This window comes from Rutilus rutilus (assembly GCF_951802725.1).
Source record: "Rutilus rutilus genome assembly, chromosome: 15".
NCBI classification, from domain to species: domain Eukaryota; kingdom Metazoa; phylum Chordata; class Actinopteri; order Cypriniformes; family Leuciscidae; genus Rutilus; species Rutilus rutilus.
Window position 1 is genome coordinate 23,434,286 of NC_140220.1, and position 18,277 is coordinate 23,452,562.

At 39.2% G+C, this 18,277-nt stretch overlaps 1 protein-coding gene and 1 pseudogene across 2 annotated transcripts; both read left to right on the top strand.

Annotated features, from left to right (window-relative positions):
• The first annotated feature begins 1,080 nt into the window (after positions 1-1,080).
• On the top strand, positions 1,081-3,723 carry LOC311305047 (extracellular superoxide dismutase [Cu-Zn]-like; annotated as a pseudogene). Its single transcript, XR_014630327.1, has 2 exons — positions 1,081-1,194; positions 2,942-3,723. The product of XR_014630327.1 is annotated as an extracellular superoxide dismutase [Cu-Zn]-like (transcript).
• Positions 3,724-6,837: 3,114 nt separating this feature from the next.
• mysm1 (Myb-like, SWIRM and MPN domains 1) lies at positions 6,838-18,197 on the top strand. The gene is made up of 20 exons (XM_084432490.1): positions 6,838-6,963; positions 8,943-9,015; positions 9,778-9,848; positions 9,954-10,019; positions 10,682-10,754; positions 10,867-10,965; positions 11,356-11,806; positions 11,901-12,114; positions 13,090-13,220; positions 13,319-13,422; positions 13,676-13,753; positions 13,974-14,059; positions 14,202-14,256; positions 15,564-15,614; positions 15,696-15,770; positions 15,932-16,120; positions 16,210-16,342; positions 16,578-16,683; positions 16,915-16,972; positions 17,319-18,197. The coding sequence occupies exons 1-20, from the start codon at positions 6,905-6,907 to the stop codon at positions 17,595-17,597; spliced, it is 2,451 nt and encodes an 816-aa protein (XP_084288616.1). The 5' UTR covers positions 6,838-6,904; the 3' UTR covers positions 17,598-18,197.
• The last annotated feature ends 80 nt before the right edge of the window (positions 18,198-18,277 follow it).

An 18,277-nucleotide genomic window follows, 5' to 3' on the forward strand; every position in this document is an offset into this window, starting at 1 on the left:
AAGTTCATTTACAGTGTTTAGAGAAAACAGTTTTACAATATGGTTACCATTTTTAATTTTCCTCTTATTGAATTTTTGTTAGCCTATTTGTTGTTGCATGTGTTGTAGTTCCATTTGTAATATGTTGTATAGAGTTCATTAAGATATCTGATATTCAAATTTCATAAAATTTCATGTCAACATAACATGTTCTAGTTGTTTTGACCTTTACACATGCATTGAGTGAACTGATGAGTATTACTCATCATAAGCCTATCTATGTGCTTTTGGGTCTGTTAAATATGCTGTGGAATATGTTTGTGTGATGTGTTAATAAATCATGTGTTTTTAAGATCCAGGATCATTTTTGATAAATTAGGGATGGGTCACATTACCTGAAAAGAAATTTGTCTGGAGTGCATGATCTCAAAATGTTTATTGGTATACCTTGAAAATAACACATATCAACTGTATTCAAAATGAAATATTAAAGTCAGACCTTAAAGTTAACAAAAGTAATAAAAAAAAAAGACATAAACATCTAGGTTCTGTATCTAAATTACACATTTAACAAAAAGTGTCCCACCCTACCTGCATTCAATCTACTAAAAGGGTATTTTAACTTCGATGCCATAGAATAATCATTCCCCCAGACATTTTTAGTTCTACCTGCAAAGACAATTAAATAACAGTCCAATTCCATGTGAAATATAGGCTTGTCAGGTTCGGGACAGAGTCTGTAGAAATGGTTTCTTGAAAAATAACAACTTATGTGAGATGAATATCTGCTATAAGAAGTGATGTCAAGCATGAAATTCACGTGTAATTGAACACTAACTGAGAATTAATGAGTCACAGTTGAGTTACCAAATGAAGAAGAGAGGCATCTATAGCAGAACTTCTTTTAATAAACACAAAAAACAATGAAGCAAATCTACACTGGAGAACACATTGTGCAATGCAAGACAAAGAACTGAATAAACTGAGTGCTATATATACACAGGCAAACAAAGGGAGCGAAATGAAACACAGGTGAACTTAATTAGTGACTAACAGACTATCATGGTTAACTTGTAGCTCATGAGTTCCTAAAAGAGCAGCCAAAAGTGTGATTGCAAAGGAACATTCTCTCAACCCCAGTTCAGGACACGGATTAAGCGTTGTAGTATTTTTGTGACTGCAATATTCAGGCTCCACACAGATTTCAGCTATACGGTAATGTACCTTTGTTGTTTTAGGCTTGTTTTTTTTCTCCATTCCATTTTCTCTATCAGCTGACTTGATTTAGTAAAAAAGTTTAGATAAATAGTCTTTTATTTTACCTGTCCTTGTGAAAAAGTACACTTTAGCATGCTTTAAAAAGAAGAGTACATATTATTGAAAATAAACCTATAAAAAAACTTACTTAAGTGCAAGAATGTAATGTTTTCAGACTTACCTGCATGTTTATGCATATTTTAAATGTATATTAAACAGTCCTTTGTTTGACTGAAGTACATCTTTATTTGTAATCCATTTCATAATTACTTGTATTGTCTTTGAAATATGGTTAAAGGTGCATTGCGCAAGTCTCTGAGTTTTTGCAGAACTATGCCCCCTTCTGGCGACACACGAAACTGCAACCAGAGTTGTGCACGCGGTTACGTGGAGTTTGCGTTGGGGTTTGGGATGAACTAGAAGCCGGTCTCTTTGAATCCATCTTCTATACTTTTGCAAAAGTCGCTTGAGTTGTCTTCGCTGATGCGGATAATGGCGGCGAATACACAAACCTGCCAGACATAGCCAGGTGAGCGTGAACGCGCATGACGTCACGCCCAGTCGAATCCGTCCCGAATCCCTCTTATTTATTTTACTGTACAGGATTATAGAGACAATCGCAGTGATCATAGAAGGGCTCATTCAGCCCATCAGGCAATTGTTTAAGCATGTATGGGTTAGAAAAACGGGTATTTTTAACATGAAAAGTTGCTTAATGCACCTTTAAAGTGCACTGCTGAATGTACTGATATTTACTGTGCGTTTATGGTCAACTAAAATATATTTTAATATAATTTCTATTTAAACTTATGTAATGCATTTAAAAATATACATGCAATGAAACATGAAGTTGCAATTTTGTACATTAAAGAAAATAATTAACTTTATTTAATTTTGAATAACATGTAGGCTACAACAGATCAAATGAAGTGTACTTCTTTAAAGCACTACAAAAAGATTTTTAAAACATAATGTACTTCAAAGTAAAACTCTTAGTTTGACATTACTTTGTTAAAAGTGTACATACTTAATGTCACTCCTGCCAGCAGAAGCGCTATGATGGCCACCAGAGGGCACTTCTCCCTAGACCTTTTCCATTTCCATAAACCTTTGCCTGGACTCATTTTAGTGTGATTACATCCACCTGTATGTCATTGGTTTGTTAATGTTTGTGTATATATAAGCCCTCTGGTGGCTATCATAGGCACTTCGGCTGGCAGGTGTGACACTTATGAAAGTGTACGGTGTGTACACTTAATGGCTTTTTATAATTCATCAGTGTTATCTGCAAGTGAACCTACATGTTATTTATTTATTTATTTATTTATTATTATTGTACTTTCAAGATGCTACAGGTACACATGCAATACAAATAAGCACACTTTTTTTTTTCTTTTTTTTTTCACAAGGGTACATGGCAATTCAAAACTTATACAGTTTTCCAGACAGCAACATAGTGTCTGCCCACATCTGGTACACATGGATTGCACACGGCCCAGATGTGGGCCGGATCTGGGCCGACACTATGTTGCTGTCTGGGATTCTTATATGGTTTTCTGTTGCAAACTAATCTGGTTGTTATTTTTCCTAATGCAACTTCCATTCTCAAAGCTCCCTGCAACAAAGCTTTGACCTTTTATTCTATCAAAAAATTACGTTCTTAAACCAAACGGCATGATTTCACTGAATCCTCTCTTCTTTGTAGGCTTTAAAGATCAACATGGAGAAAATCATCCTAATATTCCCTGTGATATTGCTGGTGCTGCATATACAAGGAGGAGAGTTCTCCAAAAATCCAGTTTGTTTGCCTGCCGAAGCTCCACAGCCGGAAGTCGTGGAGTTCGACAACACAATCTATGCCACTTGTGAAGTAACTCCCAGCCCCAATTTGCCACCTTGCCAGCCAAAGATCTTTGGGCAAATCCTCTTCAAGCAGGTCTTCCCCAATGGAGATTTAGAAGTGAAAATCAACCTCCGTGGTTTGCCTGCCATCGATCATCAAGAGCGTGCCATGCACATCCATCAGTATGGAGACCTCAGTCAATGGCGTTGACCACCCTCATCATCCTGGAGACCTGGGCAACTTTGCTTCCGAGCAAGGAGTTATAAGGCAGTTCCTGAAGCTTCCAGACGCCAAGCTCTTTGGGCCTTATTCCATTCTGGGACGTGCGGTGGTGGTTCATGAGAAGGAGGATGATCTGGGAATGGGTTCAGATGAGGAGAGTAAACTCAGTGGGAATGCTGGACAGAGAATTGCTTGCGGTGTGATTGGTATTACTACTCCAAGTCTGTGGCAGAAGACTGAACCCTTCTGCCCAGGAGAAGATGTGGAAGACGGAACTGCGAGTCAAAGATGAGAGAGTTGGATATGGTGGAAGGGCAGATTCAAATAGGATAATCATGATCTTCCTTGTGTATTCTTTGTATGTGTCCTACATTAAAGTTTATTTCATAAACTGAACATTCCCATGGTGTTTTTTTTTTTTTTTTTTTTTAAACATTGTGTCCCCTCCCTTGCCTCACAATGATTTGGTCCACTGCCTGCTCCACTTTGACCTCACCACACACAAAGTCCAGTGTAAGAGAACAAGGTTTTTTAGTTGTGAAACTCCAGTAAGTCAATTTTATTCACTTTAAACTTCGGAGGAAGTCATTTTCTCTTTAATACAGATTATGCAGCGTCATCAATAAATCATGACAAATTTTATGACAACCAATGTACTTTTGTCACCGATGTAGTCCGCCTCGCTATGTTAGCGATTATAACCTTGTTTTATACAGTCTGTGCATTATATCTAGATTGTTTAAAACCGTTCCCTCACACACATCCATAGAGTGTATGCATACTGTGTAGTCTTGTAGATTAGTCAAGTGCGGGTGCGCATTTAGATTTTCACGCTTGCAATGTGTGATTTAGTCAGTTTATATAATTTAATACGGTTAATATAATATCACACAAAGAGTGCAGTTTTTCTCTAGATATTAACATGATGATAAATGTGATTTAATAAATTGATAAATGAAAAGTTTAATAAAGTTAATAGTAAGTGACTTTTAGACACCATATTGCCTGTTCTCTTTCATCTCGTGTTCGAGAACCACCTATGGGAAGGGCATCCGTACCTGACCTCTGCAGAAGCATCCAATTGCACCAAGTCTGGCTAGACAGACAGAAGCGCGCAGCCAATGCCAGGTAAGGCCCCGCCCCCTTACCTAGGGGCATATAACGCCTGCAAGCGCTGCTATTCTCCAGTTGACATTCGCTTCTCGCGATCTCTGCACTGAAACAGTTCGGTTGTATCTAACGTTACGCTGCTTATTTGCGTGTCTTCAGGAGGACATATCGCCTGATCAGCCTCCGCCAGACGTGACAGTCGTCTTTTCAGCCTATCAGCTGTGTTCTGCATCCGGAGCCGCCCGCGCTCTCGCCGTTTCTCACCTGCTCCTCCTTCCACGGCTGCCCGCCACGGATTTTTCCGAGTTCTTCACCGGAATGTCGCTGTCTAAATCTGCCGCTTCTCCGGGGAACAGCCTATCACGGGCCTGCCCGGCCGCGTGTGGTGCGCTCATCGCCGCTAAGGACCTTCACTAGTTCTGTGTGGTCTGCTTGGGCCTCAAACACGCTCAAGAAGCCTTGGAGAACCCGGAGAATTGCAGTCATTGCCTTATGCTGCCCAATAAGCTTTTACGACGCCATCTTAAAGTTGCAAGTTGCAACCCAGTGCTCCCTCCGAGGACACGGTGATGACGACGCGCTACCTGGCGCCACCTCACTTATTTGGGCTGACCAGCCCAATCCCGCATTCCCAGAAGAGGACATCTTCGCGGGCAACCTCACGCTCGTCGACGAACCGGCCGGTTCCGGCGATGAGGATGACGCGGCCCTTCTTTGGGGTCTCAGAGGACGAGGAGGCCATCCCGCCCTCTGGCGTTCCCCAGGCTAGCGCCCACGCGGCCTTGCCTCAGTCCATCCTCCTGGAAGTTTGTGAGCGAGCGGCCGCACGCCTCAACATTGAGTGGCCGGCTCCACAGAGCGCCACCGACCAGGAGAGGGATATTTAGGGGTGGGGTCTTCTTAGCCCTTCCCTGCAACCCCATTGGAAGTAACGAATAAGGAGTGAATGGGCCGGCAGGCGATGCACATTCCTGTCACCAAGCATGCATTTCCATTCCTTTTCTGGGTGTATATATGCATAATGGTGTTGCTGGGGTTATTATCGTGTGTGTGCCGCATATATGTTTCATGTCCTGCATATGCACAGCAGTCATGTGTGTGCGTCAGGATTGCAGGTTCATGATTATGGGACTTGTCAGGCACCGCCTCCCTGGGGCGACCGTCCTTCTCTGGCTTTCAGAACCTCACTGTGAGTGTATTGGGCAATCGGGGAGCTGTCCATGTCTCTCCCATAGGTGGATCTCGAACACGAGATGATGAAAGAGAACAATAGGTTACTGTCGTAACCCCGGTTCTCTGAAACATAGAGTGGAGAGATCCACCAGCTTTGCCCCACTTGCCGCACGAGAAGCGAATATACTTACTTACTGGAGAATAGCAGCGCTTGCAGGCGTTATATGCCCCTAGGTAAGGGGGCGGGGCCTTACCTGGCATTGGCTGCGCGCTTCTGTCTGTCTAGCCAGACTTGGTGCAATTGGATGCTTCTGCAGAGGTCAGGTACGGATGCCCTTCCCATCTCTCCACTCGATGTTTCAGAGAACCGGGGTTATTTTTTACAGTCTATGGTTACGACAGTAACCTATTGTCAATGACTCACTCATTAACAATGAATGTTACTACTGAACACCTACTGGCGGTTTTAATTTCACATTTAAAGTATCTTTTCATGTTTTAAATAATTTAAAATATCAATATTCAACGTTTTATGGTTTAAACAAAACATTATTTATGTCTGTGTAAAGGCATCTAAATGCCATTTCAAATGCAGCTTCTGTGTTTCCTCTCCATTGCAAAGATTTTGTTGATACTTATTTAATTTGATTGGTAAATAAATGTATAAAGGTAAAAATGCCAATGAAGGTAAAAATCTATTGAAACTTATTGGAAAAATGATTTCTGTCACTGCTGTGAACTGACCGCCACACAGAAGAATATCAAAAACTTTAGGAGTCGGCTGTCCACGGCAGTCCTAAACATGACAAGTTACCAGCACAATAACACACTCAGCAAAATATTGTCTAATTATCATTATCGATAAAATCCATGAAAATATAGAGATCATTTTTTTTGTCAATTTCGCACACCAATTAAGAATATTTTGATCAATTTAGTCAGCTTTTTCAATGAACCAGAGAGAAACTTTGAGAAGAAGGATAATTGCACGGTCTCCATGCTACACTAATAATAGTAGGCTTTCCTCTGTGTACACATATCCATAGAAAGTACAATTTTGCCTGTATTATTGGTGTCCCTTTCAAAAATTGCTCTTGAGGAATGTTATGTTTTTTGTCCCCCCCAATATTTAGATGAAATTCACGCCCCTGGATGTAGGAAATAGTGAATGAATATATTCACTATGGTATAAGAGCCATTAAGGGGCGATTTCGAAACAGTAAAATACGCAGCAGTAGCTTCCTCCTACCAGTGAGTGGCGCTGTGACAAACATCCTCTGGCGCTGTCTCCTCTCTCACACACTCACATCCGCAACAAAAATGGCAGACGAGCTGGATGTTGTTGACATCGAGGGAGATGAATGTGATGAAAGAGTCGGGTAGGAGTTTATTCTGTCTTACCCCGCCGTCTGGGCAATGTTATGGAGTCCGTGCTTTGATATATTTGTGTTCATGGATGAGCAGAATTGAAAAGCGACAGACAGGGTGAATGTGAGCTCATCTTATGTGAACACAGTTACTCTATTTTAACATGAGCAAGGAAACGAGTTTAATTTAGGCGTTGAGCTTTAATTGCCTGCTACCAAGATAGCACATACTATTGGTTTAGTATGTAACGTTACTTGCACGATCTATTCAGCGGTAAGTTAACTGGAATGGCACATCAGTGTGTTTGACACATCTTACAGGAGTGAATCAATACAATGTTTTACAAGTTTAAATAAAAAAAGCTAGAGATTATTAAACAAAATAATTTAAACTCTTCCCTCAGTTTGTAAAAGCAAACACATATCACATGTACAGTAATACACTTATAATGAAAGTCTGTGGGGCAATACTTTGAATTGAATAAACGTTAAGCTTCAGTTTCAGTAATATCAACACAACATAAAACGACCGTGATAAAATGATCTCTGAGAAAAGTTATATAATTTTTTTTAAACTTCTGTCATGAATTTGCGCATGCCAGAAACGGACTAAAAATCCACTACAGGAATTACACATGTAAACATAATGAGAAGTTTAACCTCAAATGTCACACATTTTTGCGTTTAAACCCTCTGTAATGCCGTACTCCAGGCTATTTTAAGTGTTTTAAAACACAGGACCAGACCAGATTGGAGTTATGAGAGACAGGGGTCATCAGGTGGGCAACCTCTTTCTCTGATGTTTCGTTGATGAGCCCACGGCATCTTCAGGGGCTCAATGATGATACCTGGCGTCCCAGGAACACCTCCATAAGCTCCATCTCCCCCCCACTGACTGCTTCTCTCAGCTGCCTCGTTGCAGTTTTAATGGAAACTCTGCGCAAGCTCTGGCCTCAGACTCCCAGGTCTCTTAGCAAGTTCGTAGTAGATGATGCCACGAATCCTCTGCATCCTTCTTCCAACAGAGGATTTCAGTGTTCCATCCGCGAAGTTGTATTTCAGCAGCTAGCTCAGCATATCTTAGGTGTTTACGCTCATAAGCCTCTTCCAATGAACCTTCCCAAGGTATGGTGAGACCTTCTTCACAGAGACAGACCAGAGAACTATATCAGACCGATATTGGATATAGAATTTCACCAAAGTTGTAATGGTGTCCGGAATATAAAAGAAGTTGAAAGCAGCCCACAAGAGATTATGGGGGATTGACCCAAAGGCATTGGCAAGATCCAGGAAGACAACATGGGGTCCTTTTTTTTTGTTGCATATTTTTGTTGTGTTTTTTTTTTTTAAGGGATCTGGTGCCATATCATACTGGAATGTTCTAAGCACCTAAGAAAACCCTGATACTGCCTTCTGTACCGCTGTATCAATGTAGCTGTTTCTTTGCAGGTATTCAGACAATTTCTTGGCGATGATTGTGAAAAAGACTACCCTCTACATTTAGCAGGGATATTGGTTGAAACTGACTGATCTCTGAGTCCTTATCCTTCGGGATTGGAACCCCTCCTTCCCTACGCCACACTTTGGGTATAATCTTCTCCTTCCACTATCCTCATGAGCCTCCAGAGAAACCTCAGGACATCCGGTGCATTCTTGTACACCTTGTATGGGACTCCATTTGGCCCTGGGGCTGATGTTGATCTTGCGATTATAGACTAAGCTTTTCACCTCTTTCCAAGCTGGAGGGTGAATAATATCCATTTGATGTTCTGGAGAATTGATTGGTGGGGTGTCTGGTGGAACTGAGATTTATTTGTGCCGTCTTGGGTCAGAGTGAATCATCTTCAAATGATCCTCCAGATATTTATTTTCCCCCTTGTGAAAAGACTTTGAAGGGATCATTAAAGAGCTGAGTTCTTGTTTGTTCTTTAAAATAATTACTGTTTATGACAGCATTAACATCTTATATTATTTGCATGCTCTCTTTACAGTGACCTGAGCAGTGCTGAGGTTCTCCAGGATCAATACTTGCAGTCTGCATGGAAGACAAACAGCAGTGTACTGGTAAAGTAACACCCCAAATTGAAAACTTATTTTTCACTCTTTATGGCCATGTTTACACCTGGTGAGTGTTTTCGTCAATCCGATTACAAGTGGACGACGCTAAATACAGGTGTAAACGGGGTCTAAAACGTTTTGAGCTTGTCCACTTTCGGCCACTTCCAGAGGTAGACGTTTGGCGTTTGATCACAAAACACATTTGATCGGATTGCTTTCGTAGTCTCTCGTGGTCGAATGTGTTCGAACAGCCACAAGAGACCGCCTACTCTCTGCCTACCTCCCTTATAAGTAAACGTTATGGGAAGCGCACTAGCCAGATGGGATTTAAACTTTGTTGGCTGAAGACCCAAGTTTGGTTTGAAGATGAAAAACGTACCAAGCACAAAACAATGTTCTCTCACCATTCCTGATTTCTAACACACACTCACAGCATTCGCCGTGATCTTTCGGCTATCAGAGCAGAAACAAAAGCTGATGCTCTCTGTATGTTTTTCCGTCGTCTCCGTGCGCGTTCACATGTAAATTGCACAAGCTTGTATCGTTCATTAGATCGAAAGATTTAAAAAAAAAAAAAGCCTATACATTTACCCATGCAAAGTGGACAAAAGAGACGGATTAAAAACACCAGGTGTAAACAGGAATGTGTCTCCCTAGTCTACTTGTGATCCGATCAACCAAAACGCATCTTAATGCCAAGTGTAAACAAGACCTATGTGAAGAGAATCTGAAAATGGATTTGATGTGGTGTTTTTTGTGTGTGTTCAGCCGTGGACGCTGGACAGCTCCATCAGCGATGAGAACAGAGAGGCCATTGAGAGCATGCTCCTGGAGGAACAGTATCCTTCACTCTTCTGAACATCACAACGATTCATTCTAATTTTCTTCATGTTTGGTTGTCATCATTTATTAAAAGCATGTGGTTGTTTTCTTAATAAAGAAAGGTATTATTTCGCCAGTAAGAAAGCACCAAAGGTAGCATGGACCAATGAGAAGACTAAAGTAAAAAAGTGAGCTCCCCTCTTTCATCTGTTTCATGAATATGTAAACACCCACACTACCATTCAAAAGTTTGGGGTCAGTAAGACTTTTATTCTTCAAGGATGCATTAAATTGGTAAAATGTGACAATTTAAAGACCTTTAAATTGTTATAAATATTTATATTTCAAATAAATGCTGCTCTTTTAAACTTTTTATTAATCAGATACTCCATATTAGAGTATTATAATTATTTCTGTTTTCAAATTATTTCTATTTTAAATAAATGCTGTTGTTATTTTTTTTTTTTTTTTTTTTTTTACTTTTTAATCATTGAAAAATCCTGAAAAAAGTATCACAGGTTATAAAAAACATATTAAGCAGCACAACTGTTTCCAACATTGATAATAAATCAGCATATTAGAATGATTTCTGAAGGATCATGTGACACTTAAGACTGGAGTAATGATGCTGAAAATTCAGCTTTGCATCACAGAAATAAATTATATTTTAAAGTATATTAAAATAGAAAACCTTTATTTTAAGTAGTAATAATATTTTACAATATTACAGTTTTTTTCTGTATTTTTGAACAAATAAATGCAGGCTTGATGAGCATAAGGGACTTCTTTTAATGTTTTTCAAGAAGTCTCATGCTATATATATATTCATTCATTCAGAATGTCTTTGTAGGTCATTGGTGAAAAGTTCTGGAGCACAAACTCGTTGGGCTGAAGAGGAGAAAGATCTCTTTGAGAAAGGACTGGTATGTTTTCTTGTTTTCTGAACATATATGCTGTAATAAAATACAGAAAAGACAGAAGAAACAATGCTCTCTTATAAAAGGAAATAAATGGTATCGTTTTTATTGTTTCTAGGCTCAATTTGGCCAGAGATGGACCAAGATCGCCAAACTGATCGGCACTAGAACGGTTCTACAGGTGAAGAGCTATGCTAGGCAGTACTTCAAAAATAAGGTATGACTTTAGCCTAATTCCACATTATGACTTTAGCCAGATGTCTTTGGTTCAGATGGGTTTAGGGCTATTAAATGAATTCATATATATAGGATTAGTCCTATATATAAAGACAACCAATGCGATATAATGTCTTTACTGTCAGTTTTGATCAAATGAATGCATCCCTGCTGAAAAAAGCATTAATTTCTTACTGACCAAACATTTGAAAGGTAGTATATAGCAAACCATTTGTTTTTCAACAAGCCTCATCAAATGTAAAACATGTTCATACTTCACGTACATTCTTAATAATTTTTTTTGAACAATTTGATTAAATAAAATGAGGCTAAAGATTTTCTTTTATCAGTTGTACTAATAGTCATTTTATCCTTTGTGTTTCACCTCCAGCCTAAAACAGACACACCTGCCGAAGTGCCCTCCTCTAATGTGACTTCAGACACTGAGTTGGTCCCGTCGATCCAGCCTCACGTCTCAGCCCTGACCAATGCTGTACGCATCGAGCGACTTTCTGATGATGAGGACGTTGACATCACCGATGACTTCAGTGATGATGGGTTTCAGTCTGAAAAGAAGCCCGAGCCCTCAGGCTCCTCAGATTGTGACCACCAAGGAGAACTCAGTCCAATGACACCCCCATCAGACGTACTTTTAAACCCTCTCTCTGAATCAGGATCCAACGCCGCAGATGGAGACATTGATCTAGATACAAATGGAAATGCAGACATCCCTCATATTGCGATTGATCCAGATCCGGAGGAGGAAAGTGGGGCCCTCATCTCTAAATCAGGCAGCCCAGGCAAACACAGCCTGTCTGGGGAGGAGAGCACTGAAAGAGCAGGTACCTTGGCATCACTAGCTTTCATTTAACCTCTGTAACCATAGCAATCCATCAGCATTAGCACAATTATGGGTTATGTATTTTTTTACTCCAGATAAGATTGAATCAGGTCCTGAGGAGGAGGTGGAGGAAGACCAGGAGGAGGAGGAAGAGGAGGAGGAGCTCAGAGCTCCTGAACAGGAGGTCATATTGGACTTAAACACAATCACAGAAGAGGAGAGGCAAGCCATCCCAGAATTCTTTGAGGGGCGTCCATCAAAAACCCCAGAGAGATATCTAAAAATCCGCAATTTCATCCTGGACCAGTGGTGAGACTTTATTCTTTATGCTTCTGAGGAACGTTTTCTTGTGTGCATCATCTGTCTGCTAAACTTACTGAATATAATATTTGAGTTTTGGACAATGAAACGGTAAAAATGTCACATAATTCAGGAAACCTTGTAATGGGTTGTTTTTTATAAAAAAAAATAAAATTGGGGTTGGTGGTAAGATTTTTTTAAAGTGCTTTAAAGAAGTTTCTTATGCTTACCAAGGCTGCATTTGTTTGTTTGAAACAGGACTATTATGAAATACTATTACAATTTAAAAGTTATTTTAAAGAGGACATTTAAAAATGTTCAACTTTCTTTAGTGTGTAATGCAGCTGTTTGAGCATGAAAAAGGTTTGCAAAGTTACAAAGCACAAAGTCACTCCAAAGGGAGTCATTCTAGATATCAGTAAAGCACTTTTTCTGAATTCCCTGAAATGCCTCCATTGTAGTCTTGAGTTTTCTTCTGGAAACAAACAATATTCCTCATTTAAATAATTCCCGCCCAAGGCATAAGCTAAATAAAGGGGTGAGGCCTGGTTGAGTTGCATTAGTAGTGTGTTGAAACTCACAGTTATGGGAAGGGGCGTGACATTTCCGGAACATGCTCAAAAGCGGTTGACCTATCACAGCACACAGGTCCAGCTGACCAATCAGAGCACATTGAGCTTTTCAGAAGGAGGGGCTTCATAGAGACAGGAACTAAACAGAGCGTTACTGACAGACTGGGAAGAGAGGTGCTGCAACAATGTCAAATATGTGAAAAATAATGTGTTTTTTCAACATTCAAGCATCAAAACCTATTCTAGTAGACTCCAAAAAAAAATAATAAAAATATATTGCATAATAGGTCCTATTTAGTATATGTAGTAAATTTCATTATTTCTAAAGTGTTATTTATTCCTGGGATGCAAAGCTGAATTTTCAGCATAATTACTCCAGTCTGAAAAATGAACTTCTCTGATGTCTGTGCAGGGAGAGAAGTAAACCCAAGTACTTGAACAAGACATCAGTGCGTCCAGGCTTGAAGAATTGTGGGGATGTCAACTGCATCGGTCGGATACACACCTATCTGGAGCTCATCGGAGCTATTAACTTCAACTGCGGTAATGCTTATTGCTCAGTCAGTTTGCTCTTTTCTTTTTTTCTATGTCCTGCTTTCTTGAGTACGTTTTCCCTCCCTAAACTCTTTCTTTCTCTGTAGATCAGGCGATATATAACCGCCCACGGCTGGTCGATCGCTCTCGGCTAAAGGAAAGCAAAGACAGTCTGGAGGCGTATCATCTTGCCCAGAGACTGCAGTCTATGGTGAGAGAGAATTACAGCTCAGTGTTACTGTTCTCATCATTATCTGTGCATTATCCTTCTAATAAAGGAGTTCTGAAGTCTGGCACTCGATATCCACTTTATTGCAGAGTTTAGCTCCAGCCCTGATCAAACTCGCCTACCTTTAACTTTATAGAAATCCTGAAGACATTGATTAGCTTGTTCTGATGGGTTGGAGTTAAGAACCTCTGCTCTAATATATTTTGTGTTATTTAAAAAAAAAAAATTTTTGCAGCGCACAAGGAAGCGTCGCATTCGGGACGTGTGGGGGAATTGGTGTGATGCTAAAGATCTGGAGGGTCAGACGTATGAGGTAAAAGAAATCAAAATCTGCAGTTCTTCTTAGATTTGAAGTATACTTTTTATATATATAAAAAAAACAAAAAAAACAACAATTACATTTAATACATTTTAGAAACTTTTTATTTCTATTATTTATTTATTTTTATGATGTTTTTTTGGAAAAAAAATAAATAAATGTTTGTCCATCCTCATTATTGAGCCCTGATTATGTGTGTTTTTTTGTCATCCAGCATCTGAGCGCAGAGGAGCTGGCCATCAGAAGAGAGGAGATGAAGAAGAAAGGACCAAAACCGTCTAAACTACACAAACAAAGAGGGTAAACACACGCTCCTTTACAAACCTGAATAGCTAATAGTTTGTTTAGTGATCTTGTTTATGGGCTTTTGTTATCAACTATAATAATCAGATAGAGAGTAAACATTAAATCTGGATTTATTTCATGTCTTTGTCCTCTGCAGCTCTTTTGATCCATTCCAGCTCATTCCCTGCAAAGCTTTTGGAGAGGAAAAACAGGTAATCATTACATTTGATCATATCTCTGTTCAGTCTTTTCATGCATAGAAACCAGGGTTATTATAGTAAACTGAAACTCATAAAAAAAGCATTTTTGTTACTTGAAATATATGTTAGCTGAAATAAAACACAACATTATTATTATTTTTAACTTCTTTTATTTCAGTTATTTGCCAAGGAAACATTTTCAATTTCTTTTAGTTTAAAGTCCCTGTAAAGTCAAAATTAAGTATGTGTTCTGAGTTTGTCATACCACCGAAAAATGTGTTATTAGCCACCCAGCCCAATTTCAATGATTAAAAAAGCCGCCAAGTAAATAAAATAAGCTATCAAAATCTCGAAAAAATGAGCAGTAGTCTCAGCTCTCAAACGCTGGGGGCGTGTCCGCTGGCTGCGCTGAAACCACGCCCACTCGCGGGAAATATGACTCGCGCACAGCTCGTGCATGTCGGCGCGACGGGAGGATGAAGGCCGAAGCGGACAGCGGGAGATAGTCGGTTCGGCCCCATTCACCAGTAACAGCGGATTATCAGTGAATTCCAGTTGTCTCCAACGAAAGTAAACTATCCTGATCTCTACAGAGGCGGGTGTGGTGGTGATCATCAGCTCTCCGTCAAGGTAATGTTAGCTCTTCACAAGATAAATCCACCTCCTCTTGATATGATAATTTTTCGGAAATTTAAATAAGGACACCGATCTGTTTTCTAAGTGATTGCATCCAGGGAATACGCATTTACATGACGAAGGCATAGTAGCTAGCAAACTGTAGGCTGTCTGATAGTAACTCGCGATTGAGCGATAGGCTTAGTGACGTGCGTCATCAAGTAGGGGCCCAATCAAGCTCAGGGGGTCGCAGTGCGTCATGGAGCCCCCGTTTTAGCCCCGCCCAAAAAATCCGGCTCACAGCAAGGGTGAAAAACTGTTAAACGGTCTAACTCCACAATTTAGTACTTCACAGTTCTCAGTCTTTGTAACATGTTTTAGCAATACATTTCTAGCACTTATAATGTGTTTAGAATTTTTTTGTAGAATTGCCTTTACAGGGACTTTAACTTGATGTACTAAAATAACTCAAATTAAAGCTGAAATAAAAATGAATAAAACAGTATTTATTTTTAAATGATTAAAATGTATTAACTTCTCAATCTTGAATTAAATTTAAAATGAAAATGGAAAATAAAAACTAATTCAAAATATGAATAAAAACCATGATAGGATCTCAGTGATAGTAAAATAAGACTGTACGGTAGTTCATTTTGTTGTATAGAAATGAAGGAACATATTTTGTCTGTGTCTTGCTGACTCAGGAACCATACAGAGTGATCGTTTGTGCCGAGGCTCTTGTTGTCATGGACATAGTGAGTTGGTTTCCAGATTTCATTCCTTATTCATTCCTCAGTGTTGTATTATGTTGTACTAATAATCAAATCCTTACCCAGCATGCTCATGTGTCTATGGGAGAGGTGATTGGCCTCCTAGGAGGAACATATGAAGAAGAAGAGAAGGTGTTAAAGGTCAGTGAATTCGTGGACTCATAATCAACCAGTTACATTTACATTTATTCATTTAGCAGATGCTTTTATCCAGAGCTTTTATTTACTTACAAATGAGGAATACAACAAGTGATTCATCTTACGTTTAAGTACACTGTAATAAATACATGATGTTTGTGTAGATCTGTGCAGCAGAACCATGTAACAGCCTGAGCACAGGTCTGCAGTGTGAGATGGACCCCGTCTCTCAGACTCAGGCCTCTGAGCTGCTCGGGGTCAAAGGTCACAGTGTGGTGGGTTGGTACCACTCTCATCCAGCCTTTGACCCCAACCCCTCGCTCAGAGACATTGACACTCAGGCCAAATACCAGGTAACAGATCTTTGTATTGCATTGTAGCATGACTAGGATATGGTGTCTTTGTGAACATGTCACATTCTCTCTGTCTGTTTTTATTTCAGAGTTATTTCTCTAGAGGAGGCGCTCCATTTATCGGGGTGATTGTCAGCCCGTATAACCCCAGTAACCCCTCGCCCCTGTCTCAGACCACCTGTCTGCTGGTAGAGGAGGAGAGCGGACCCTCTGGATCTCTGAGTATGTCACTCACAGCAGCTTTAACACTTAATACACTACTGTAGGTTATCTGTGTTCTGTAAATGTTTCATGGTCTTTGTGGTTAGCACTAGAGTCATGGCTGCCGTTAAAGAATAAATGAACCATGGTGTAAATAATAAAATAAGCCCAGCAACAGCTCCAGCTGAATTTGAATCGGTCTGTGGTGTGCGAGTCAGCATTTCTTGTGTGAGTAATTGTGTTGTTTGTATTTTAGGGTTTCCATACCGGTTTAACATCCAGTACTCATCTGAGCTTCCTGATTGGTCTGAAGTGATGAGAAGAGCAGAATGGGTTGTGTTCAAGTACAGGCTGTGTCATGGGTGAGCTGCGTGTTTTATGAGGGAAACCTTGTCTTTGGCTGGAAGAGGGAAGCAAGAATACATGAAAATATGAAGTTATAAAATAAAATACAAAATGCTGCATATTATTCACATTTTATAAACTAGCTTCAATTTTTTTTTATATATATATTCAGAGTATTTGAATGTGCTATGTTTTTAAAATTGTTTTTGTTTAATAAATATATATTCATATACACATTCTTCTTTCAGGAGTGTTCCAATGGACAGGCTTTTCCGCAGAGATTCTTCTCTGACTTGCCTGGAAAAGGTAATATATCTCATATCTATGAGTGCATATTACACATGAAAATTGCACATGAGATTTTTGGACAAACTTGCTAATCTGATATCTTGACTACTGGCAACAAGGTCATATTTACAAGTTCCCTCGCTGCTGTCAGAAGCACTTCTGAGTACACTAGATCACTTTCAAAGATATTCAGAGTTTTGTTTGAGGTACTTAGTAGCAAGCAAACAAGATTTCTGCAAACATGTAATACTAATATTAATGGTTCACAGCGCATATTTCAATAAATATTTAAATTAATTTATTTGACATGTCAGTTGAATGAGTTTTGCTAAATAATAATTATAATATTTTTGTCCGTCCACAGATGCTGAGATCAATCCAGAAGACTTTGGAGCAGGTCTCAGAGGTTGACACGGAGACATTCCTGGTACAGATAGAAACCTTGTTTCTTACACATTTTCTCCCTGAGACTGGCTGTTCCTCCTCTCATCTTCATGAAGCAGTAACACAGCCTCAGTTACTGTCATTCATCTCCTCTGAGCCTGTCAACAGCAGCCATGCTACGGATGAGACGTGTGTTACGGATTCTGACAGCCAAGATGAATTGTACACTACAGGACCTGTCAACCATGTAAAAAGCTGAAATGAAGAAGGACAGAAACTGTGTAAATAACTATAAACCTAACTGTATGAATGGAAGAAGTTACCATAAAGAATCCTGCTACTGCAGAGGACAAAAGTGTCATTCACTTACATTGTATTTAACTTTGCATTCTTGTAGATTTTTGTACTATAAAGTGTTTAGTTTTCATAAATTTGTTCAACCACACAGCTGTATTTAACATTTTTAATTAAAGTTTGATGATATTTTGTAATTCAGTTTGATCACAATGTGGAAGAAAATGTTTGCAGCACTTAAATAAAATTGTATTATGAAAAAGAGATTAATAACAATTTTAAAGTATGTTTTGACTGGCAAAAGATCTCCATTTTTCTGGTTAATTTCAGCATTTCATAATATAAATTGAGTAACACTTTTACAATGAGATCCCATTGGTTTGCATGTGTAATCCTTACATTTGTTACAATTATTATTACTCTTTGTTAACGTTGGGTAACGACTGTTCATTGTTAGTTCAAGTTCGCAAGGTCCATTAAAATAATATTAACGGATACAACTTTTGATTTTAATAATGCAAGAGTAATAAATGCTGTAAAAGTATTTTTCATTGTTAGTTCATGTTAACTAATGAAGTAAACTAATATTAACAGATGGAGTCTTATTGTTAAGTGTAACACCTGTATAATACATCGTTTTTGGTA